We start from the raw sequence: 24,459 nt of genomic DNA on the forward strand, positions 1-24,459 counted from the left end.
ACCCCTAACTGCAGACAGATTCTTCACCAGCATACTTTTTGTCTGCTAGTGTTGGTGGTTCTACTCCACGTTATCCGTTCCATGGCTCCACGAAGGAGAGGGAAGTACATGCTAGGTTACACAGCGCTGTCAGCAAAGACCCACATCAAAGAAGGGGCCCCGAGAGGCTGGCTTACCATATGGTGGCTGAGTCAGGTTAAGGCATAAGAGGTGGTACGCTTTGGGACAGTCTTTTTTGTCACACATGACCAGCTCCCCACCATCTCCACATTGAAAACAGTAATCTTCATGCATCTGCTTTGGTTCTGCTTTGATTTTTCGCCTCTTCTGCTTTAACTTAGCATTTTTGGCCTTTTCTTCGGTCGTTGACACACATGTTGACTGGCAGGAAGAAGGATGAACACAATGTGTGAGACTCTACGTGGAAAGTGAGCTCCCAGAACCTGACACAATCACTTAAGTTCTCTTCAACTCTGTTGTTCAATTACCTAAATCCATCAGGACGACTTATCCCATGACAGTATTGTGCTAAAAATAAGGCTACATTTTCACTGACTTTTTTTTTTCCTTTTTTTTTTCACTGACTTTTGAATCAGGTGCTTTGTTTTTTCAATTGCAAGGATACTGAGATATAATTCACATACCATACAACTCACCATTTTCAAGTGGCTGATTCAGTGGTTTTTGGTATAGTGTGAATTTTAAAGAAGATTCTGAACAGATGTTGATCACTTCAGATTCAATCAGAAATACAAACACATCTTCCGAACCTGACAGATCTTACTTAAGATTTGCTTCATTGGAAAGTCAGAGCATCTACACTCTGGTTAACATGACAGCCGTCCCATGAAGTGAACCAGGGCCCCATTTGTTCACCGGCCTTTTCCTGAGATGGTCCCACACTTCCAACAGCCCCACTCCTGACTCCCCACCAGCCTGGGGTGCTCCCTGCCCACCAACTGACCTTTGGCCGCACCCCCAGAAAGCCGCTACAGTTTTCTGCTCCACAGTGGCACTCTGTTCGGCCGTTGCCCAGACAATCCAGGTTATAATTAAATGTTAACTCCATCCCTACAATGGGAGACAAAATTATTCATACTCAAGTCCCAGGGAAGAAAAATGCTGTCAGACACACTCTCCTACTGGCAAAAGAGACCTAATTCTGACCTGAAGGCCTTGCTGCAAACTGAGGTGGGCCAGGGGAAACAACAGAGGAAAAAATCCCCAGCCACCAAGAATTACGGCCAAAACACTCTGTAAAAGTTGTCACAGCCTTCTTACTGAAGTGGTCAAAAATTATGTAATGGAGACTAAGAATATGAAATCTGTGCTAAAAAACAAAACAAAACAAAACAAAAAACAAAAAAAATGGGTTCTGGTCTAGCTTGCTTTTCTAAAGCTAATTTACACGAATTTTTTTAAAGATTTTATTTATTTATTCATAGAGACAGAGAGAGAGAGAGAGAGAGAGAGAGAGAGAGAGAGGCAGAGACACAGGCAGAGGGAGAAGCAGGCCCCATCCAGGGAGCCTGACGTGGGACTCGATCCAGGATCTCCAGGATCACGCCCTGGGCTGCAGGCGGCGCTAAACCGCTGCGCCACTGGGGTTGCCCTAATTTATACGAATTTCTGAACCAACAGTAGGCCCACGGAATCATGGTGACTGTGCAGCTCCAGTAATTCATGATTTAGAGTACGCTCTGCAGAGAGTTCACAGCGCAGATTCACTGTTTACACTGAAGACCCAAGGATTCGAACTGGGAGGCCCAAGCTTGCTTCTGGCTGATCCTGAACAGCCTGCAACAAGTTCCAGGACTGCAGTTGAACCTCACTGAGCTACATCTCTTCCCTTTTTACCCATTTCCCTACCAACCTGGCAGAGAAGAAACTAAGTGCCACTGGTAAGATGCTGGATGGCTGAGGAAACATGGAAGCAATAACTGGCTTCGGAAGCTTTTTGTGCCTAATTTGAAACAGATCTTTCAACTAAAAAAAACCCAAACAAACAGAAATCCCCACAAACAAACCAAGAAACCAGCTGATGTTAACACAGTATGTTAATACTTTAAGTAGAAAACAAAAGCTTAAACATCTGGTTATATTGTGCAGACAGCAATAATTTGGAGAGGTCCTTCAGGAGGGTCCCGGACATACAGGATTCTGGAACGTCCTCCCCGAAACAAAGGCTCTTACAAAACTCCCTTTTGCAGGACATGGATTTTCACTTTTTAATGGCAGGTAACAATTCCAAATATAATCCTATCTTATTTGAATAAATACTTGAGCATGGAACCTTGAAGAATATCCTGTGCAGGGGAGGGGGGAGCAAGTAGCTTTTTTACCTGCAGGAATATCACAAAGGGCAAACAGTCCAACTCGAATATCTCCATTCACTGTCCACTTTTGTGTTTCACAGTTTGGATTACAACTGTGGTTCATGAAGCGAGAGTAATTTCCTTTGGGGCCAGCATCAATTATACGGTCCTTCAGAAAAAAAAGAAATGAAAGGTACCCTTGACATGAAACTAAGTAAGAGCTTATCTCAGATACATCCAACTCTGTTGAGGGCCACAAGCAACAAACAGTGTTTCGCTACACAACTCCCACAATGCATGCTCTGCTCTCCGGGCTGGTGATTGAGTTCTCTATCTTATTTGATGAGCTTCAAGTCAAAGCAACTGAGATAAAATGCAATTTAGGTGTTTTTTTTTTTTTTTTTTTTTAAGTTTGTCTCTACACATAGCCCACAGAATACTACTACTTAGAAGATGAACTGATCACAGGTGATGCCAGAGCGTGGAGTTCAGCCAGGCACTTGGGCTGGGAACCACGGTGCTCTGCCATCAGCCCTCCTTTCCTGCTCTGTACAAGCAGCGAAACTAGTATGGGAGTAAATGGAAAAGAGCGTAGGCCATAAAGAGAGACAAGGAAATATGTACGGCTTTCCTCTGGGTGAAGATTTGGACCTTTGATTGATGGAAGGGCTCTAGCGTAGAACATACTCTCCAGGAAGTCACCTGTTCCTTCCATTTTACTTATACTGATGTTCAGGACACAGTAAAAGGTTCACCATTTTGGCGGCCCCTGAATGCAAGTTCCGGTCATCTCAATGAGCCCTGGAAGACAGAGCCTCCCAAATGTCATCAAGATGGCTGGAGGGGCCCCTGACAGTGAGGAGTAGATCTAAAGGGCTATTCAGCTATCAGAAATAAATGGCATTTTCTGTTTATTAAATTGATGTTCATGAAAGTTATAAAACTGTTAAACAATGCATATCAGTTCAAATAAACTTCTTGTAAGTGATTTCTAGTTCTTACTTATAATGATATTCTCTCAGTTTCGGGGAGAGCCTGGACCACGAGACATGGCTACTAGTCCTGGCCTTCACCAGACTGTGACAAGCTATCCAACAGACTGCTTGTCAGGGCTGGACCTCAGTCTCTTGTCCTCTGCAAGTCAGAGGACTGCTAAAGAAATGACACAAGGTAACAGATACATCAGACGTGTAGCAAATGGGACTTAGGAGCATACACAATGAATTGAGTAGTTTTACTGTCATTCTGCTTAGGACTACATCCATTTGTCCTAACTCAGACACAAAGTTCCAGTACACAGAAAAATTCAGTTAGAATTTTGGCTAAACCATAATTTTGTGGTGCTTTCTAACTTGAGAAACCGAGGGCCAGGTCTTTCAGTGACTAAGAAGAGCTGAGACGGAAAGCCCCGTGTGTCTGCCCTGTTCCTGGCCATCTGTCCACTCACAGCGCTGTCTCATATGCCATGTGCAAGGTTTCAATAATTAGCCTTTGTGTACTGTGCAATAATCACCACATTATAAGAACTATCATACTGGCTACTGCAAAGTGTTCTCATTCTCCTGAAAAAAACAATCAAATTAGAGGAAACTGCATTTAAGACCATGACACAAAAACCAAAAATCCTTTTTTCTTACAAAATAAAATCAATTTTACCTTGGTAACAGTTAACATATAAAAATTAGTTACACTGTTCTCGTGGGCTCGCTTGATTCGCAATCTGCATTCTTCTTCATCAATTAATTCACCAACATATTCATTTACAAATTCGCCCTGCAGAGAAGCATGCAATATGTAAATATAAGACAATGTACTCTCTTTGAAAGCATTCTTTAACACTATGTATGTAATCCAAGAGAAGTAACCAAAAAGAATCCTGGAAATCTAACTTTAACACTAGAAACAAATAGTAGTTGCCATTCACTGGCATTCAGGTAGCGAGTTTTCTGCTAGCAGTGTCTCACAAGGTGATAACTGGTCTTTTCTTGCTGACAATATGTTTTTTTTTTTTTTTTGACAATATGATTTTATAGTCCAAGTGACATAATTATAGGAGCTGGAGAGATGGCTAACTCAAGTCTTTGAGGCTGTCTTACAACAGACTTTTACTAAGTTTGCAGCTGTGGAGTTGATGCCTATTAAAGAGCTCAATCTGAAACAAATGAATTCATTAAAAAAAAAATTTATTCTAGAGTAATTCTACATATTCACAGGAGGTTGCAAAAATAGTACAGAGAGGATCTGTGTATTCATCACCTACTAATCCCCGATGGCAACATGCTAGAGAGCTATAGTACTATATTAAAACTAGAGAGCTGACACTGGTACAGTCTACAGATCTTATTCAGATTGCATCAACGTTGTGTGTGTGTGTTAGTTCTATGGAATTTGGTCAGTTGTAGAATCAACTGTGTAACCACCACTACAGTTGAGATACAGAAGCATTCCAGCACCACACAGACCCCTTGTACAGTTCTTTATAATCACACCCATCCTTCTTCTCTCCCTTAACCCATCCCATCACTAACTTGTTCTCCATCGGCATTATTTTGTCATCTTGAGGATGTTCTATAAATGAAAGTATACAGTATGTAATCTTTTGAGGTTGGCAAATTCTCTTAATTCTCTTGAGATCTGTCTGATTTGTTATGTGTCAATAGTTAAATCTGTTTTTTCCTGCTGAGTACTTGTTCACACTATGGATGTACTGTGGTTTAGCCTTTCACCCTACTGAGGAATGTCTGAATTGTTTTCATATTTTGGCTATTACAAATGAAGCTGTTGTGAACATTCCGGTAAAAGTTTTTATGCAGACATAGGTTTTCATTTTTGTGGGATAAATGGCCAGGAGTACAATTTGTTGGGTCAAATGGTGAGTTTGAGTTAATTTTTTAAGAAACTATTTTCCAGAGTATATGCACCATTTTGCATCCCCACCATACTTTCCCACTGTAGGAGAGACCCAGTTTCTCCACATTCTTGCCAGTAGCTGGTATTGCCAACTAGTTTTCATACTGCTGTTCTCATAGGTGTGTGGTGATTAGCTTCTTCTATTTATTTATTTCTTAAAGATTTGAAAGAGAGAAAAAAAGAGTGCACATGCAGGGGTGGGGGGTAGAAGGAGAGAGAGAGAGAGAATCCCAAGCAAGACTCCCTGTGGAGCATGGAGCCCAACACGGGGCTCAAATCTCAAAATGTCCAGATCAGGATCTTAACCGACAGCACCACTGGGGCGCCCCATAAATAGCTTCTTTTAAAATGAGGGTAAATACTCTATATTCAACATCTTAATATCTGGTATTTATAAATGCAGAGTCCATTAACCCTTTTACCTTGAAAACATGGCTGACTCAATCTAGGACAAGAGCATTATCTATAGAATTTTTCAGTCTTCTAGGAAAAGAAATGTCTTGGGCAACAAAAATTTGTTTATTGTTTCACCAGACCTGTTCTTCCTCCCACCTGACCTCCTCCACCACACAAATTTTTACTAGCCCTCCACATGGTTCTTCGAATCACAGAACTGATAGTAAATACCAGTAATCTAAAGAGAAGTACCGTATATTCTGATTTGGGCAAATCATTAAGAACATAGGCCAACGCTCTTATGAATACTTAATCTTTTTCTATTGATAAAAACAAAAGACTGTCATTTCTGAAAATAAGAAAAAAGTTACGGGGCCACATTGGAAGGAACCCACCTAACGTTCCCGGGCAACCCCGGGACTAACCCCCTTCCCTTGGCTGTTAGTGAGGTCAGTGGGCTCTGAGTCAGCCGCAAGGAGCTACACACTTGTTTCCACTGGGGAATGGTCGCCCCAGAAGTTCACCTCTGGCTTTTACTCCCTCCTATTTTACTGACCATACAAGCTATGACAAAGAATTAGGTTAGAAAAAGAAATACACAAATAAAAGAAAAAAATGGGTTTCATTGGTAACTGCAATACTATAACAGAACAGTTTATTTTCTCTGCTTTTTCCTTCCAGTTCTGTCTCACGAATGACAGAGGATGGTCTGCACACTGGTGTGCCATGCACTGTCACCTTCCCAGGCCTTTCCTCCATCAGCTGGGACATAGCTGATGAACAACTCGCACCATCATGTGGGACCATCACCTTCACTGGTAGACTTCCTCGCCGCCCCCCCGGCCCCGCCCCGGTGTTACTATACTTATTTAACACCAGGTTAAATCCATAGAGCAGAACTGCAACCAAATAGGCTGTATGTCATCTTTTCCACATCCTGGGATTCAAGGTAAGATTTCACTTGAAGAAATGGTTCTGTGTCTGTAAAAGCCTGAGTATCATGTCTTATGGCTTATATTTACTGTTCTATGAAAATGAGCCAATACAGGAAAGTTAAAGTGCTGATATCAAACAGAAGAGTGCAAGTCTCATACATTTGATACCATGGTAAATAAATATTCCTAGCTATTTTGTAAAAGAAATATTTCATATGTCCTAAAGGTGACAAACTTCAGCTTCAAAGAGTTGCTAACTGGACTTAAAGCCATTAACTGTGGGGTGCCTGGCTGGCTCAGTCAGTAGAGCATGGGACTTTTGATTTCGGGGTTGAGAGTTTGAGCCCCACACTGGGTGGAGAGATCACTTAAAAAAATAAAATCTTCAAATAAAACCCCCCCAAAAAATAAAAACAAAAATACCAATTAACTGTGAATTCAATTGTCAACAAAAATAACCAAGAAAAACGTTTTAAAATGCTAGAAATCTGTCCTTAAGGACTACAGCAAAAAAAGGAGGGTGTAATTCAGCATTTAATATATATTTTAAAAATTTTTTATAAGTTTCTTTTTTGGTTCTGGCACACATTTTCAGGAATCTGTTACGTGTGAAAAGAAGAGAACTGGCTGTGGACAATCAATTTCATATTTGGCTCCTGTCCCCTCAATGTACCAAAAATCTTTTCCATGTTGCTACTAAGTCTTTATGATTTTGCATTTCAGGAATATATACTTAAAACTATTTTGTAAGAGACCAACTGTTTTACATTAGCAATTTCTTAAGAGCTAATGGGCAGAACATCCTGGCTATACTTTCTTTTCTCTTGATTGTATCAATTAATAAATTAGAATACATTTTATTTTTATTTTTTTATTTTTATTTTTAGAATACATTTTAAAATAAATGCAATTACTATTAAAAGATGTTAACATGATATTAAGCTGGATAGATTTCAGGATAGTCCCTAAAACTCCCATGAAGTCAGAGGCAAAAATTTGTATACGTGATATGCATGGCATTAAAATAACATCAAAAATGTTACACTCTAGGGGCACCTGGCTGGCTCAGTTGGAAGTGATCTCGGGATCATGAGTTTGAGCCCCACGAAACAAAAAACACCTGAAGCTCTCAGACCTACAAGTGCAAAGAGTAGAATTCTGCCAACAGCCATGTAATCTGGAAAGTGGATCATCCTTCTCCACTTAAGGCACAAGAATGAGAATCTAGCCCTGGGCAACATCTCAACTGAAACCTTGTGAGACCCTAAGTAGAGGGCTCAGCCATGCAGTGCCTGTCTCCTGACCCCCAGAAATTGTGAGAAAATAAAATGTGTGTCACATTTTAAGTTCCTAAATTTGTAGTATTATTGTTAAGCAGCAACAGAAAATGAGCACACCAGGTCAGGTCAAGTCACTTCCCACTAAAATCTTCCAGAAGCCTCACTCCTGTGGCCTCTAAGGCTGCATGAGATCTAGCCCCCACCCCTTCCCTCTCCTACCTACCCACCATCCCTGTCTCCTCCTCCTCCTCCAGGTGTCCTGGCTCTCCTCCTTTCCTGGAGCATGCTAAAGCTCTGTCCTTGCTTCCTCTTCAGTCTGAAATGTTATGCTCCCTTACATACCTGCATGGTTTTCTCCCTCATGTTCATGTCAAATGGCAACTCTTCAGCCCTCCTCAACCAAGCAGTTTAAAATAACAATCCCTGTCACCAGCCGTCCCCTTTGATCACATTATTGTTCTTTGCACCATTTTAGTGGTATTCAACATTATATACCTGTTTATTGTCTGTCTCTAGCAGACTCACAAAGGTGTCTTGTTTAACACTGTTTTTCCAAATGCCCAGAGTAGTACCTGGCACACAAAGGCAACTTCACAAACACGTGCTTAAAGACTGAGTTTTACCTTAAGCAATCTAACCTATAGAAATGGATGCCTGGGGGATCCCTGGGTGGCGCAGCGGTTTAGCGCCTGCCTTTGGCCCAAGGCACGATCCTGGAGACCCAGGATCGAATCCCACATCGGGCTCCCGGTGCATGGAGCCTACTTCTCCCTCTGCCTATGTCTCTGCCTCTCTGTCTCTCTCTCTGTGTGACTATCATAAATAAATAAAAATTAAAAAAAAAAAAAAAAAGAAGAAGAAATGGATGCCTGGAGGGGAGCCCAGCTGGCTCAGTCAGTTAAGCATCTGCCTTTGGCTCAGGTCATGATCTCAGGGTCCTGGGATGGGCTGCACGGGGCTCCCTGCTCAGCATGGAGTCTGCTTCTCCCTCTCCTGCCTCTTGTCCTGCTCCTGTTCTCTCTTTCTCAAATAAATGAAATTTAAAAAAAAAAAATGCATGCATGAAGATAGATGACCAAGAATGTTCATTACAGAATTAAATATATATGTAAATTTATTAGAAAATAGGTGAAATAAGTTATGGTACATTTTACTATAGGATACAATAGGACTGTTACAAAGAATGAGGAGGAATCTATGTATTGTCATGAAGGTGTATTTATGATATATGAAGTGGGACAAAATAATATGTATCATATTTATGTTTTTAAAAACCCTATAAGTATTGAATTTCAGAATATGTATTTAAATACACATTTACATTTATAACTGTGTAGAAAAAGCTATGAAAGGCTACATGATACCCTCTTAACAATGGTCATCCTTGGTGAGGAGACCCCGGACTGAAGAAATGAGGAATTTTACTCTTTATTATCTTTTTTTGTATTGTTTGATTCTCTTTCCTACATTATATGGTACTTTTTAATTGCAAAGGTGATTTTTATTTTATTTTATTTTTTTTTACAGGTGCAAAAATGTCAAGAATAGCTTTAAATGCCCACCAGACCTACCTTCCCTCAGTGAAAGCCTCTCTGTGGGCACTAGGTAACCAGGGGGAAGGGTGGGAGTGCGCGTGGGCTGGGGACCTGGTTTTAAAATGCACACTGTTCAGGCCTGTCCCACATATTTCACTAAGACACTGTTTTTGGTAAGGATCCCAGGAGATTCCCAGGATCTCTGAAGTTTGAGGGCCACTGTTTAAACAGTAGGATTTTCATTTTTCTTTGAGGTATTCGCATTAAAAATTTTTTCTACAAAGAGACTGCTTGGAGAAACTGCTTCAAAGTATAAGAATGGGGATCCCTGGGTGGCGCAGCAGTTTGGCGCCTGCCTTTGGCCCAGGGCGCGATCCTGGAGACCCAGGATCGAATCCCACATCGGGCTCCCGGTGCATTGAGCCTGCTTCTCCCTCTGCCTGTGTCTCTGCCTCTCTCTCTTTCTCTCTCTGTGACTATCATAAATAAATAAAAATTAAAAAAAAAAAAACAAAGTATAAGAATGCAGATAATTTATAAGTGTCAAAGACTTCAACTTTTGCCAGTTGCTTTTGCATATATAATATAATTTGAGACTGGCAGCAATCCTTTTAAATATGTAGAAGAGGGATTACCATGTGTGCTCAAGAGCGCAGATGAAACTGAGGCTTGGGTTGTTAGTGACTCGGTCAAAGAACTGTGATGTGGGCATGAAGTCCTGCAGTTTTTTGCTAGTTCCCATCCCAGTACATTCTGACCTTTGCACTCTTTTGACTCTGCTAAACCTTTTATGCTCTTTTGCTTAAAGGGTAAAAAATATTTCAAATAGAAAATGACCAATGTCCTTTCTCCTTTTTCTGACTGATCACAGGACACCCAAAGACTATGTATATTTTATTACTGCCTTTTCCTACCACTTCTGCTTTGCTCGAGAAGTGCCAAACTTTCACCTTGAGAAGTTTCAAAATTTTGCCTTGAATTCCTATGTATTTTATCCCTAAGAGAAGATGAAGCATCTGCTAAGAGGCACAGGCCCTGGTCTGTCTCACCACCCCCCAGGCCCTCACCCCATGCTACCTTCTTAATGCTCCTTTTGGTCCTGAGGCCCCAGCCTCTTCGCTCTGTTTTGATGATTTCTGCATCAGGGTAGAGCCTCTTTGTAAAGCACTGGTTCTGGCAACGCTCTCCAGCAGGGCACACCTGCGGGTGGCACTCATACTGCAACATTCTATTCAGGCACTCTGACTCCAAGCCACAGGGGTTTTCATCAGCTGGCTTGCAGTTGCAGCGGGGAATCTCTGACAGGTCTGCAACATGGATCTGTACCTTTCCTATTACTTTGTTAGCCTATAAAACAAAGCCACAAAATAAGAGGAACATTAGACATATCCATGTAATTTCTGGCTCTGCTACTGCATTGTGGTACGACTCTGAGAAAGGCTCTTTATATCTTGACTTCCATTTCCCCATGAATAAACTAAGAATAAAATCGTCTCTCCTTAGTGGACAGAAATATCGAAGTCTGATGAAATTTCTCCCTTATTTATCCTGTGTATTTCTTCTACTAGTTGATGGGAATTTCATAACGAATACAACTGAGGGCTTTCTGGAAGAAGGGGAGCCAAACACTTATAGTCTCATTTGGCTGCACAGCCTGGTAGGGAAGACCAGGATTTCACACGGAACATGTTGCTCCTAGGTACGAGAGGGCTTATCAAAGATCCCATAGCACAGCAGCCATGGCACTCATTTTATGCTTCCAACAAAAGCTCTCAGTTTGTTCTATAGAAGACTAGGTGATATCTGGCAAAAGTTTTCCTAAGTCAAAAAGTGCCTTCTAATGACTTAAGAGTGATGCATTTCCTCTTGCCTGTTAAATACTAATGTTTTCATGGGCAGAAACTCACTTTGATGTGTTTGTAAGGAGGAGGTTTTCTTGAGTTTTTTTCAATCTCTAGCGCTTCTCTGCTTTCTCTTTGTGCTTTCAATTCCTGGAAACGCTTTGCAGCTTCTTCCAGTGCTGCCAATAAGACCAAACAAAGTACATAAATACCGAAAAAACAAACAAAAACTGTTAGGAGAACAGTTTTACATTGCCTTCCCAATGCCCTAAATCTGGCCTGAGCTTTTTTTCTTTGAAATTTTGAAATTATTCTGGAAATGACTGTTTTTCACCAGGACAGGGTAACTCAAATAGGACATAACTCATTTCTGGCTCAGTGCTGTACTCTGTGCAAGCTGCTGAAGAGGCCCTACTTCAATAATGAGACGCTTCCAAGTAAAGCAAAAACAAAAAACCAAAATAACACACCAACCAACCACCCCACCCCACCTTTTTACGTTGTACTAGATTTAAATTCATTATACTCTTACCCAGAAAGCCAAACTTCCTGGAAACTTTTTGTAAAAACAGTTAAATCTCTTCTTGAGAAGCTTTTACTACTCTTCTGTGGCAAAGGGGCTTCGCTTAAGAAGGCTATTTCCAAAATAATCTCTATGTTTGTAGAAAGATCAATGAAGAAACTCCTTTCAACAGATGGCAGAGTCTACCATACTCAAATGTACTTTTCTAACTGGATAAAATGTGGCTCTAACGTGACTGGATACTTATGGATGCTGGATCATAACACCCGGTGAAAGTTCTCTAATACCAGAACCATGTCATACGTAAGTCAGAAGTCTTAGTTTTGAGCCACTGTAAACATCATACCACTTACCTTTTTTGAAGGTCTTGTTAATACTAGTCTGTCCCTCAGCAAAGCTTTTGTCTCCTTCAACATAAGGGAACACTCTGCCCTGGTGTACCCAGTAGTAGTCATGAGAACCAAAGAAGAACACTGGGAAATCCCCCAAGTCATGTTTAAGGCCCTGGATGTTCAGTGGCACAGACCTGGGATTGCAGATCTCTGCTGGCCACCATCTGAAAACAGAAGTGATTTTAGATCAAGAGAATGGACAAATCATACTGTTCTTACCATGGCTAGCAGGAGGCGGGGTGGGAGAAAAAGGTTTTGTCCTTTGCAATTTTCTTTCAGATTCTAAGGATACAAAATACCTTGTTTATCTTTAATCCTGCTCAAATCACACATCATTTAAAAACATACTGATTAGTGAATTAATGAGACAGTGAATACAGACTAAGCAAACTATACTCGAAGCACCCAATCTAGTTTTTTCTTTAAAAATTAATACTTGAGGGCAGCCCGGGTGGCTCAGTGATTTAGCGCCTGCCTTGGGCTGGGGGCGTGATCCTGGGGTCCACATCAGGTTCCCTGAGGGAGCCTGCTTCTCCCTCTGCTTGTGTCTCTGCCTCTCTCTGTCTCTCATTAATAAATAAATAAAATCTTTCAAAAAATTAATATTTGATATAAAGGAATATATATCACAAGCATACAAGTTATAAAGCATAACAAAATAACAATGAACTTGCTACCCAATTTAAGAATTAGAATTTACAAAAAGAAAAAGAATTAACAATTTACCAGTACAATTCCAAACATAATGTCAATCCTAGAAAAGTTCTGTGTTCCTCCAAATTTGACATTCTTTTTTTTAAAAAATTTTTTAACATTTTTATTTATGATAGGCACACAGTGAGAGAGAGAGAGAGAGAGAGAGGCAGAGGGAGAAGCAGGCTCCATGCACTGGGAGCCTGACGTGGGATTCGATCCCGGGTCTCCAGGATCGCGCCCTAGGCCAAAGGCAGGCGCTAAACCGCTGCGCCACCCAGGGATTCCCCAAATTTGACATTCTCAATACTAAAATTGTCTTTCAAGGTATAAAAGCTTATTTCTAGTAGTCAAGGGAATCCTTTGAGAATAAACCGATGTTATTGTGAAGAACGACCACTTCCATTCAAATACACATCATCTTCTCTCTAATCAACCAGCGTAAGTACTTTTGGTCAAATGTACTAGGTTTATGTTAGTATGTATTTCAGAATCTAATTCATCTTACATCATAATAATGTGGGATGTGGGGTGGAATGAAAACATAATTGTTTCGTGCACAGACTGAATCACTACATTAAATAATCAGTGTGGTACATCTGATAGTTTTCAACAACTGGGCAAGTTAGACATTGAAAGGTTAAGTTTTTGGTAGTTTATAAAAGAATCACTATGAAGAGTAAATATACAAAAACTTAAGTTTTTTCAGTCTTTTACAGATGCCTGATAAAACCATTTACTTAGTGAATAATTATATTATTCAAAAGATAAACAAGGCATGATTACACTTCAGATTTATAGTACAGAACTTGAACATGTTTCATCTCAAAGGTACTCTACAGTATATCTTAAAAATTAATTAAAAACATAGGCAAGAGGGGGATAGAAAGATAGATTGTTAATTACAAAAAGCAGTGTGTTTCTTTTAAAAATTAAACAATGCAGAAATGTATAAGAGAAAAATAGAAAATGCCTCCCTTTTCATCTTATGCCTCATACATTAACATTAGATATATTTCTTTCTGGGTATGAAAAACATATCTAGATCTATAATTTTTTTAAAACTGTTTAGACACATGGAAAGATAATGCATATGCTATCTAACATGCCTTCTAAACTCAACTATATACCGTGAATATCATCTCATATACTACAGAGATCAGCATTATCCTCTTATGGATATGGATATACTGTTATTTATTTGACAAATCCCTCACTGACTGGGCATTTGGGTTATTTCAAATTTTTGCAATTAAAAATAATACTGCAATGAAAACCTTTATAAATATACTTTTGCCTACCTGTCCAATTTTTTTTCCTTAAATTCCTCGAAGAGGAAGTGCTAAGTCAAAGGGTAGACAGTCTTAATATGCAATGCCAGACTGCTCTATGGGGGGGAGGGCACTCCTTTCCGTATGCCTTCTCTAGCCAAAAAATTGTCTTATATCTTTGCCAATCTGTTGATTGAAAAAAAACAAAAAAAAACTCTTCTTTTTTAACATACAGTTATTTTTAGTGAGGCTCAGCATTTTTTATGAGTTTATTGTCTATTTGCTATTCTTCAGCAAACTGGCTCTCTCTCCTTTACTACTGTTCTAGGTAAGGTATTTGTCTTTTATTGTTAGAAGTGCAAACACTTTAGTTTGGTTTGACATTTGCCTTTTAAAACTTTGTATCTTTTGCCAGATAATATAAAATTGTTTATGTATTTAACTGCCAAATTTTGGGGTGGGGGAGGGACTTCAAGGTTTTCTATCATATGTTAAAAAAAATAGTATGTGTGGGGGACTGCTTCTCAACCTCAAGGCCCCTTATTTCAGCTAAAAACAAAATTTTTCAAGTTAAATAGGTAAGCAAGCAGCATATTTAAAACAAATGACATAGCTATTGCTAAAAAATTACAGTATGTTTGAAATTCTATAGAAATATATTTAACTCGGTATTCTAATTGAAAAGCAGACCCTATTGTGCTCTCTTAAATAGTATCTGTTTTCTTAGTAAAATGATAAACATATATGCCTGTAAAATGTACAGTTTTTAAAAAATATCACTAACCTTGCTCAGTAAAGGTTTGTTAAGGACAGGCTTCTTAGAAGGAGAAAGTTTTAGGAAAATAATGGCAATCACACATACTTCTTACACTATTCTATTAAGATCTAAAAGCTTTTTTCTTTTTTTAAACAAAGATTTTATATATTTATTCATGAAAGACACACATAGAGGCAGAGACACAGAGAGAGAAGCAGGCTCCATGCAGGGAGACTGATGTGGGACTTGATCTACGGATTCCAGGATCACGCCCTGGGCTGAAGGCAGGCGCTTATCTGCTAACCCACCCAGGTGCCTCTAAAACCTTTTAATGAAATAATTTCTCTTTAAATCCTAAAGAGCTCTCTCCTTGCAATCGGTTTAAAGCTTCAAACAAGGAACTAAAATGGGCAAAGAGAACTATTCCGGCCAGGATATAAAATCTTGATTTCATTAGAAATCAATATAAATGTATTAGGACACAAAGAAAACATCTTCCCTACTACCTACATTAAGACTTTTTATTCCAAAATCGAGTAGTACATAGTTCATTAGTATAATTTTCAAAACATAGAAACAAGCCAACCAACCAATCCAAAAAATAATTCCAACAACTAACCTTCCCAATCCTCTAAAAACCAATTCAAAATAGGTTTCTTTTCTCTTTCTTTTTTTAAGGAAATAGCAGCTCTGTGCTGTTCTACCTATCTCCTAGCCAGTTTGTATACAGATTATGAACCTGTGTCTGAACATTGTCCTTGGAAAAACTTGCCTGTAATTTCCCAATTTGACCCAAACAATCTGCTTGTAATGTAGTTTCTTGCCAGCTTTACAGTCATTACAATTCCAGCAGCCTTCTGGCATTTCTATGCTTAGGCATTCCGGGTGGAATGAAGCTGGGCACGATTCACAGCAGAGCAATCTTCCACCTTGAAACAAATAAACAGTCTTAATAACTAAGAAAAGAGGAAAGAGAAAAAGAGAAAAGAGAAAGTTATTTTTTAAGTGCATTAACTTTGATTCAAATTGGGGAAAGTAAAGGGACTGAGTCAGGTTTATAGTGATGGATTAAAATAGAAAGCAAATGAACAATTTAGTTACTTCAGTCCCTTTCCAGGGCTGCAGTGGCCAGAGACTCGAAGCTTTTGAGTACTATGAAAAACATTTCTGTAGTCTTTACCCCTCTAAAATGTTTAGCAGGCAGCTAAAACTCTTAACAGATAACAAAACAGATGCATAAAATCTTTAGACTGAGTAGATTTGAAAACAGATTTTCAAAGAAATATGTAGCAACTTACTTTCTTTTCTCCTTGAGAGCTAAGAAAGAAAGCAATGGTCATCTTTGTATTTTAATCCAATGCCACAGTTAACTAAATCCCTTTATAATAAAATTAGCAAGAATGAAAATAGCCAATAGGTTGACCAGTACTTTTTTCTTTCCATAAAAGAATGCAAAAAAAAAAAAAAAAAGCAAAGGATTTTACTTTCTCAAATTGGTGACTACATTATCATTTCCCTTTCCAGTAAAGATAAAGAAAGTCAAACAGGCTATACAGCAGTGGTTTGCAACTTTTTCATCACCAAGGATCCCCTTTCCCTTCCTCGGGGAACCATGTTTTTGAATATTTTATCCAAAAAAAACCCTCCTCAAACCAAAAAAAACCCAAAACAAAACAAAACAAAAAACAGAATCAAAACCCCTGTTAAAGGTAACAATTTATACTGTTTTTATTAACCAGAGAAATATATGACTGCCAATTGAGCTTCTGGTCCCAATAATGAAACTAGTCTTATATTAAGTTGTTCAAATCATAGCCAAATACAAAGAAATGTATGCAGCCTTATTTTGTGCAAATGTGTGTGTGATTCTGTTAGATTTTCTGAAATATTACACATAGTTCAAAAATTGTTTACATAAGTTTTTCTGACTTCATATTGAGAGAACCACTGCTTTATAGCATAAAACTAAGTAAATGTCACTGTAGAATGAAGTACCACACACAAGGAGATCCCTCTCCAAGTTCCCTAGGAAAATCCTCTCCTTTGGAATACACAAAATGATCTCTGGATTAAGACCAAAACAAGTGCAGCAAACAAAACAAAAGAATATTTTTAAATGCAAAGAAATAAAAGAGATTTGGGGGGGGAGATTAGGTATTTCTAATAGGTATTTCAATACGTCATAAAGAAGGATGTTAATTACTAAAGATGAAATATAATAAAGACATTTATTGCAAGCAAAAATGAATTCTATTGGAAAATCAGGTCTATAATCCACGAATGTACTGATATTTAAAATCTCATAAGCAAAAGGTTAAGAGCCTCTACACAACTTTATGAAATCACAGCTCCAACCTTTTGAGGTTTGCTATCAATGTTCCAGAAAATCTTTTCTTCCTGTAGACTTTAAAATTTCTAACTGATTAACATAAAAACAAAAACAAAATCTATATACAATCAGTGATGAAATAAATTACTATATTTCCTCTGCTTAAAAGCTTTTGCTTTAATCAGTAAGATTTTTGCCTTTGCAGATCTCAGTATGGATTCATTGTTCCAATTCTCCAATCTGCAGATTAGCTGCCTGAGTGCTCTTAGCCTATGTAGGGAATTCTGTAAGTTTCAAGTAAAATGAGATAACTGACTTCTCCATCAGAAAGGAATGACTGGCAGGGGGAGCAGTCTTTGCAAACAACTGTAGAGGACATGTGACTATTAGAGCCAATGTGGAAAAGTCAGCCTGGCCATTTTTAATGTAATGGAATACTCCTTAATTTTAAGTCTTATTTCAGAGGAAATACAGACCCAGAATCGTCAGTGAAAATAATCACAATTTTTTGACAAAAAATACACAAGAAAAATAGAAAAATGAAAATATGAACAATCCACCTTGGTGCTATACAAGAAAACTGCCTTAGGATGCAAGAAGAGGTAAGATATGGTTCAAGCTAAGCAAACAGAGGGCTCAAAATAATTTCAATTCATGTCAAGGTCAATACTGAGTACTGAAAACAAAGTAAGAAACAATTGAATTAATCTAATTTTATAAAGGTGCCAGTAGGAAATAAGGCATTTCCTAAAATGAATACCTCGGGTAGTCTCATTTTACTGCATTATGGAGTCAGTCAGGCGCCTCTGTCCATCTTTGTTTTCAAAGTAGGTGGTATTACACCAGTCAGGTGACATCATCTGACTTCAGTTGAAAACAAACAAGCAAGCAAGCCAACAAACAAGCCAATACTCTCTCCAACTTACTTCTCCAGAGGTTCTAGTCACCCTGCTTAGTTAGTTGTATTTTCTTTAAGTCATGAGTTGCCACTTCAGATGTTTGACAAGGAGCAAAAACATATTAAGCAGGCAACAAAAAAAAATTGGAAAAATACCTTATTTCAAATATGCCCAGTATATTAAGTATGGATTAGTTTTCCTTTAAACATTCTGAACCTGGCCCCCAGATCATAATGGGAATGTATACAGGGAAGGGCCTTTACCTTCCAGGTTATTCATTTTATCTTCTGGGACAATAACTCCCCAAATAATATAGTACTGTTAAATTACTTTTTTCTGTTTATTACAAGTAGGCTATGTAAAGCTAAATACAACGTATGGTTTTCTTCTATAGATTAAATTAATTGGGAGAATATAAATATACACTTAGCTCTTGGTTCTCTGTGAATAAATTATCCATAAGCAATTTTTCAGCTGAGCTGGTCTGTGCCTTTCAATATCCAATATTTGGGTTAATCTTCCCAGCTGCCTACTGTCTCCTAAGAGAAGGGCAACTAATTTTCATAGCATCTTAACAGAAACATTTAAGAAACAAAAGGATAACATGTATCTTAAAATCGAAATTTTAAGTATCAACATCTTTGTTTCCCTCTTTTAATAACCTACCCTGGTTTTTTAGTTGAAAGTTCATAACGATTGATATCATGTCTATTCTTTTCTGATGTGAATGGTAGTTCTATGTCAGGCAGAAAAGAAAGAGCCTTTAGAGTATCTTTCTATATTAAGCAAAATCCTAGCTTGCAATTTTAATAATCCACAGATATACGGAATGTGTGAGAATTTACTTAAAGAGAAAAGTATAAAAATTTGCAATAATGGAATTATTTTAAGCCCTTTTTAATAATGTTGCAGCCATATGAAGACACAGTGACAACCACCAAGGTAGAATTTACCAAAAGTAACAGATGGTGCTTGACAGGCATACATTTCCCCCCTTCATTTAAAGAGAAAAAAAAAAAAAGAAAAGGAAATGCAAAAATAAAAGCAAGAGATAAACTATTTTGATTATTACCTTTCTCACATTTCTTTTTGGAAGCTGACGAAGAAGGAATCATAGGTAATTTCATCAACTCTGCACGATTTGATTCATTCAGTAGGTAGTGGGACTTATAGGCATATGAACTGAACATGGGGTCTGAATGGTCCTGAACTATCAGCCCTATACGAAACAAACAGAAAGAGATGAGCTGCAATGAAACTACCCATGATTCCATGAGGGAAAAAAAATAAATCAACACCTATTATGTAGCTGTGCTATAAATTGCATGTGGGGGAGAGAATATGAAGAAAAATAAAAACCTGACAGAAAACTCTTGCCAGAGTTATTTTTTTATCTTTATTTTTTATTTATTTTTTTTTCTTGCCAGAGTTATTAAAGAGAGTTTGTACTACTCGGTGCCTTATCCCATAAAAACCGACACACCCAGAAGAAAACTGCAAGTTAATTTGGAGATGTAAACGGCATTTGATGTTATACTTAAAACCCCATTTGAAAGACAAAGCTATATTCCCTAATATTTAGAAGTACTAAGATCACAATCCAAAGAACAAAATTACATGTCACTTAAGAGTAAATAAGAATTATTTATATGACATGGTAGAGACACTGATCTACCTTCAATGTATCAAGTAGTACCAGAAGGCAGAACTGAGTCTCTCCTCTTCTCTAGTCATATCTTGAGCTATACACAAATTCTAGCTTTCTCTGCCAGACAATGAAGCTATTCTTTATCAATATAATACATGGTTTTAGGACACCTGGGTGGCTCAGTGGTTGAAGGTCTGCGTTTGCCTCAAGTCATGACCCCGGGGTCCTAGGATTGAGTCCTACATCTGGCTCCCCATGGAGAGCCTACTTCTCCTCTGCCTATGTCTCTGCCTCTCTCTCTGTGTGTCTCTCATGAATAAATAGAAATCTTTAATTAAAAAAATATATATATATGGCTTTTTTTTTAAAAGATTTATTTATTTATTCATAGAGACAGAGAGAGAGAGAGGCAGAGGGAGAAGCAGGCATCATAAAGAGAGCCCGACGTGGGACTCGATCCAGGGTCCCCAGGATCATGCCCTGGGCTGCAGGCGGTGCTAAACCGCTGCGCCACCGGGGCTGCCCTAAATATGTGGCTTTGAAGGAGCCATAATTTGTTAAACTTCACTAAGGTAATGCAAACCATTTACATTTTTTCCCTGCCATGATATAAAGTGATTACTAACCTAAGGGTTTATAAAGACAGTTCTTCTGACCTACCAATCCAGTTATCCTGTTTGGAGGGAAATAGAAGATCTGCTCTAACCCACTTGTGACAGCCACTTCTCTTCTCCCTCCCATCTCATTCCCTCTTTGCTGAGTTCACTATAGGCTACTCCTAAACCTAGGGAAGTGTGAGGCCAGGGAACATTTCTAGACATCTACTAGATAGTTTACAATGATCTGTACTTTACAATAAGGATCATGACAAGGATCCCTGGGTGGTGCAGTGGTTTAGCGCCTGCCTTTGGCCCAGGGCGCGATCCTGGAGACCCGGGATCGAATCCCACGTCGGGCTCCTGGTGCATGAAGCCTGCTTCTCCCTCTGCCTGTGTCTCTGCCTCTCTCTCTCTCTCTCTGTGTGACTATCATAAATAAATAAAAAACTAAAAACTAAAAAAAAAAAAAGGGGTCATGACAGCAGTTACATAGAGATCATTTTGAGAAGAGGCAAGACTTTTGTTTTTAAAAGGGTTACCATTTACTTTTTGCCATAGGTGTTATCCTCATTTGGTGCTACCCTACACTGAGAAAGATTCAAGAAACATCTCCGACCTGGAGAGAATGGAACTTAAAATTGCTAATTTGTAATAGCATAAAAATCTAACAAAAGTTATATAATGTCAAATGAATTTCATACATTTAATAGAAAGAAGCAGTGTAGTGTAAAAAACAGGGGGTTTGAAATGAGAAAGATTAGGTACAAAGGTTAGTCCATCTATTTAACAACTTTTGTGACCTTCAGGTAAATGATATAATCTGTGCTTCAGTGTTCCCAACCATATAAAATGGGGAAAATAACTCCTTAAGGCAACTGTTGACAATTCACTCAGATAGTGTATCTAAGTAGAGTTTGATTTACAGACACACAAAAAATTTGCTATTATTAAAATTTTTAAAAAAAGCCCTAATCTATCCTCTCCATTATAAATTACCATTACAAAGAAAGGCAGAGAATGTTAAGTAACTTTTATTTTACAATACCTCCTCCCTCCCTTCTACCCCCACCCACCCAGATGGAAGGAAACCCTATATAATATATACTACACTGAAATATGACTGAACATTTTCTGTGGCATCACAAGGATCAGGGGAGGACCAATGTTCCTCTAAATCTTGAAACATTTCTAAAAACATTTCTAGATATTCAGTCCTTAAGAATGAGCTGAATAATTTTAAATAACCAATAACCAGGAAATAAGAGAAAAATCCTTTGTAAGGCCCATATTAGGCAAGAAACAAAAGCAAAACAAAGTTTTCTAATACTAAAACATACTCAATCTAAGCCTCCTTTTTTATGCGTGGATTTATTATAATAAATAAATTATACCTTTTTTTAAGGTCTCTTAAAAAAAAAAGGAGACCTCTGTAAAAACTGATGAGAGAACGCATAATATTTACTTGTGTAAACTATTGACTTAAGGCTTAAATCCCAATTTCTGATCTAGTTAGAATAAATTTCTGTAAAATGTTGAAAAGGAAAATGAAAGTGTTTACTGCATAAAGTTTGAGTTAAAATATTTGGGAATTAAATAATCTTGATTACACAGGTATTTAAATACAGTCTATCTTTCAGATATCTGTCAAATTGGTAAGATACAAATACAGATCCTGTAAAACATGAGTTTTCCCTCATTTCCATTATTTCAATCTTTTAATCAAGGCATCTAAGTTAAACTTAAAATGGTTAAAGTCTCTATAAAACTGGATTCCTTGATAATGGGTCATTTTCTGCTTATCTTACATTGAAAATACCTATTTTAGAAGTTTTCCAATTGCTGAATGAAAAGAAAGTAGTGGTTAATATACTGATGGTACTTGATTCAGAATGTACTCCATGTAAGCCAACATGATAGTTATTAACTTGACATTTAAAATGTTGGCTCAGGGGCGCGTGGGTGGCTCAGTCAGTTAAGAGTCTGCCTTCGGCTCAGGTCATGATCTCAGGGCCCTGAGATCCAGCCCTATGTCAGGCTCCTTGTTTAGCAGGGAGTCTGCTTCTCCCTCTCCCTCTGCCCCTTCCCCCGACTTGCGCGTGAGCACTCACTATCAAATAAGTAAATAAAATCTTAAAAAAAAAAAAAAAAGTTGGCTCAGTTTACACACTCTAGTGCACGCACACACACACACACACACCCCTCTTAGTAAAAGCGAGTAACATTAAGCGCCTAACAAGGTAGAATAAAATATTTAACAAAGCGAGAGAGACTTCATCTTATCACTGACACTCATCTCTTTAAAGTATCTAAAGCTAGCCATTCATTTGATAATTTATTTCCATACTATCATTACTTCCTTGCAGGTGGGGAGATGGAAAAGACAATAATGCTCAATTATAGTGATGAAAATCAAGATATTTTTATCATGAGGTCTTTATTCATTTTCATTTCACAAATATGTCACCAGGGGTGACTTTTTATTTGACTATTTTAATCCTTTCTGCCACTTGTTATAACGTGGCACAAAACATTACAGATCTATTCCTCCATGTACTGGCCAGGTTTCAGAGCAGAATACAGTTGTAATTGCTCTAGTAAAGAAAGACACAATGCTTCTCCTCTAATGGCAGAGAGCCCCAAGTGCTTACCACAAACTCTGGCAAACTGAAAGCTATACATACAAGGACTCAGCTGGCTGCCAGAAGAAGGATTGCCATTTACTTAAATTTTTTACTGCCAACCTCCTCTGGTTATTTTTTTAAAAACAAAAGACACAAAACCAAAACAACTCAAGATCTGTCACATTACCTAAATTCTGCTTAAAGATACTTGAGTACTTTCACCAAATTAAAAGAACTATCTTCTAAAGCAAAAACCAAATAAAACCAAAACCAAACCAAACACCTTATCTTCAGTGTAGTCTAAATATAATTTAATAGGCCTGATACACCATGGAGTCCTTCCAAATATTTCATACTAAGGTAAGTTCAGAAAACTTAGCCCTTGTATTTAAAAAAAAACAAATTAGGGAATATTAATTTCTAAAATGTTTAACAAATACTAAAAATTGTTTTATTATTTATTATAATACAGCTGTAAAACTGAATACTCTGTATATTCAACTAAAGAAATTCTGTTTCATATTTATCACAAACTGAAGTTCACTGACCCCTCAGGGACACAATAATGTTTTTACTTGATCAATCTCTTGGCATACTTAAATATCAACAGCTGGCAAGTAAGAAAGCTTGTATTGCTGGCTCTTAGCTACCATCACCACATATGTTGCCTTGGCTGTATCGCATCAGCCCTTCTTCAGTGCCAGACCAAAACATGATAAAATACAACATAAACAATTAAAACATAAATGTGGGCAGCCCCGATGGCGCAGCGGTTTAGTGCCGCCTGCAGCCCAGGGCGTGATCCTGGAGACCCTGGATAGAGTCCCACGTCAGGCTCTCTGTATGATGCCTGCTTCTCCCTCTGCCTGTGTCTCTGCCTCTGTCTATGAATAAATAAATAAAATCTTAAAAAAAATAAAATAAAAAATAAAACATAAATGTGCTCATCTTGTCTTCCAAGTGATATCTCAAATTAGTTGAAAACTCTGGATTAAAGAATATGACATGGGAAGAGTTTACTTTGAATATGAGAACTGTTTGCAGAAGAGAACAGATGAATCTTTAGATGCTCCATACAGGAACAATAAGAACTTGTCAGTAATTCTCAGTTATTAAAAGAAATGCAGATATTAGCTTAATTTAGAGAAGTAATATGCTAATAATCTGTTTACTATTATAAAAGGGACTACTGAAAATGTCAATCTCTCAGGGATATTACTGAAACTCTTATTTGATGGGGAAATATGCCAATGAACTCAAAGACATAAAGAGAAAGTACTGACACTCACCTCTTGCACAAACGAAACAAAAGCCTACATTTATGGCAGAGGAAGAACTGCTTTTCCGTTTGGAATGATTACTACAGATGAGATTGTAGGAGGATATAAATATGCTGCCAGCAGCAATGCAAGCATCTCCAGAGTGATAGGCTACTGGACATCTCAAACATCGCATCATGCGACCTGTTTAAAGACAAATCAGAAGAAACAAAATCTACATAAGTAGACATCAGTT

The 24,459-nt window shown here is 38.1% G+C and overlaps 1 protein-coding gene across 7 annotated transcripts in view; it reads right to left on the reverse strand.

Moving 5' to 3' along the window:
- Positions 1-24,459, reverse strand: part of NSD3 (nuclear receptor binding SET domain protein 3) — a 123,803-nt gene that overhangs the window by 6,178 nt on the left and 93,166 nt on the right. For 3 of the 7 annotated variants that reach the window (XM_072776472.1, XM_072776471.1, XM_072776470.1), the window contains exons 14-23: positions 24,234-24,407; positions 19,149-19,295; positions 15,621-15,804; positions 12,089-12,291; positions 11,279-11,391; positions 10,449-10,718; positions 3,972-4,088; positions 2,343-2,484; positions 965-1,071; positions 177-381 (exon numbers count right to left, since the gene is read on the reverse strand). In XM_072776472.1, the coding sequence (XP_072632573.1) occupies positions 177-381; positions 965-1,071; positions 2,343-2,484; positions 3,972-4,088; positions 10,449-10,718; positions 11,279-11,391; positions 12,089-12,291; positions 15,621-15,804; positions 19,149-19,295; positions 24,234-24,407 (1,662 nt within the window). The remainder of the gene's footprint in view (positions 1-176; positions 382-964; positions 1,072-2,342; positions 2,485-3,971; positions 4,089-10,448; positions 10,719-11,278; positions 11,392-12,088; positions 12,292-15,620; positions 15,805-19,148; positions 19,296-24,233; positions 24,408-24,459) is intronic. The other 4 variants (XM_072776476.1, XM_072776473.1, XM_072776475.1 and 1 more) reach the window with 4 other exon arrangements.

The sequence above is a fragment of the Canis lupus genome, chromosome 15 (genome assembly GCF_048164855.1).
Source record: "Canis lupus baileyi chromosome 15, mCanLup2.hap1, whole genome shotgun sequence".
Taxonomy (NCBI): domain Eukaryota; kingdom Metazoa; phylum Chordata; class Mammalia; order Carnivora; family Canidae; genus Canis; species Canis lupus.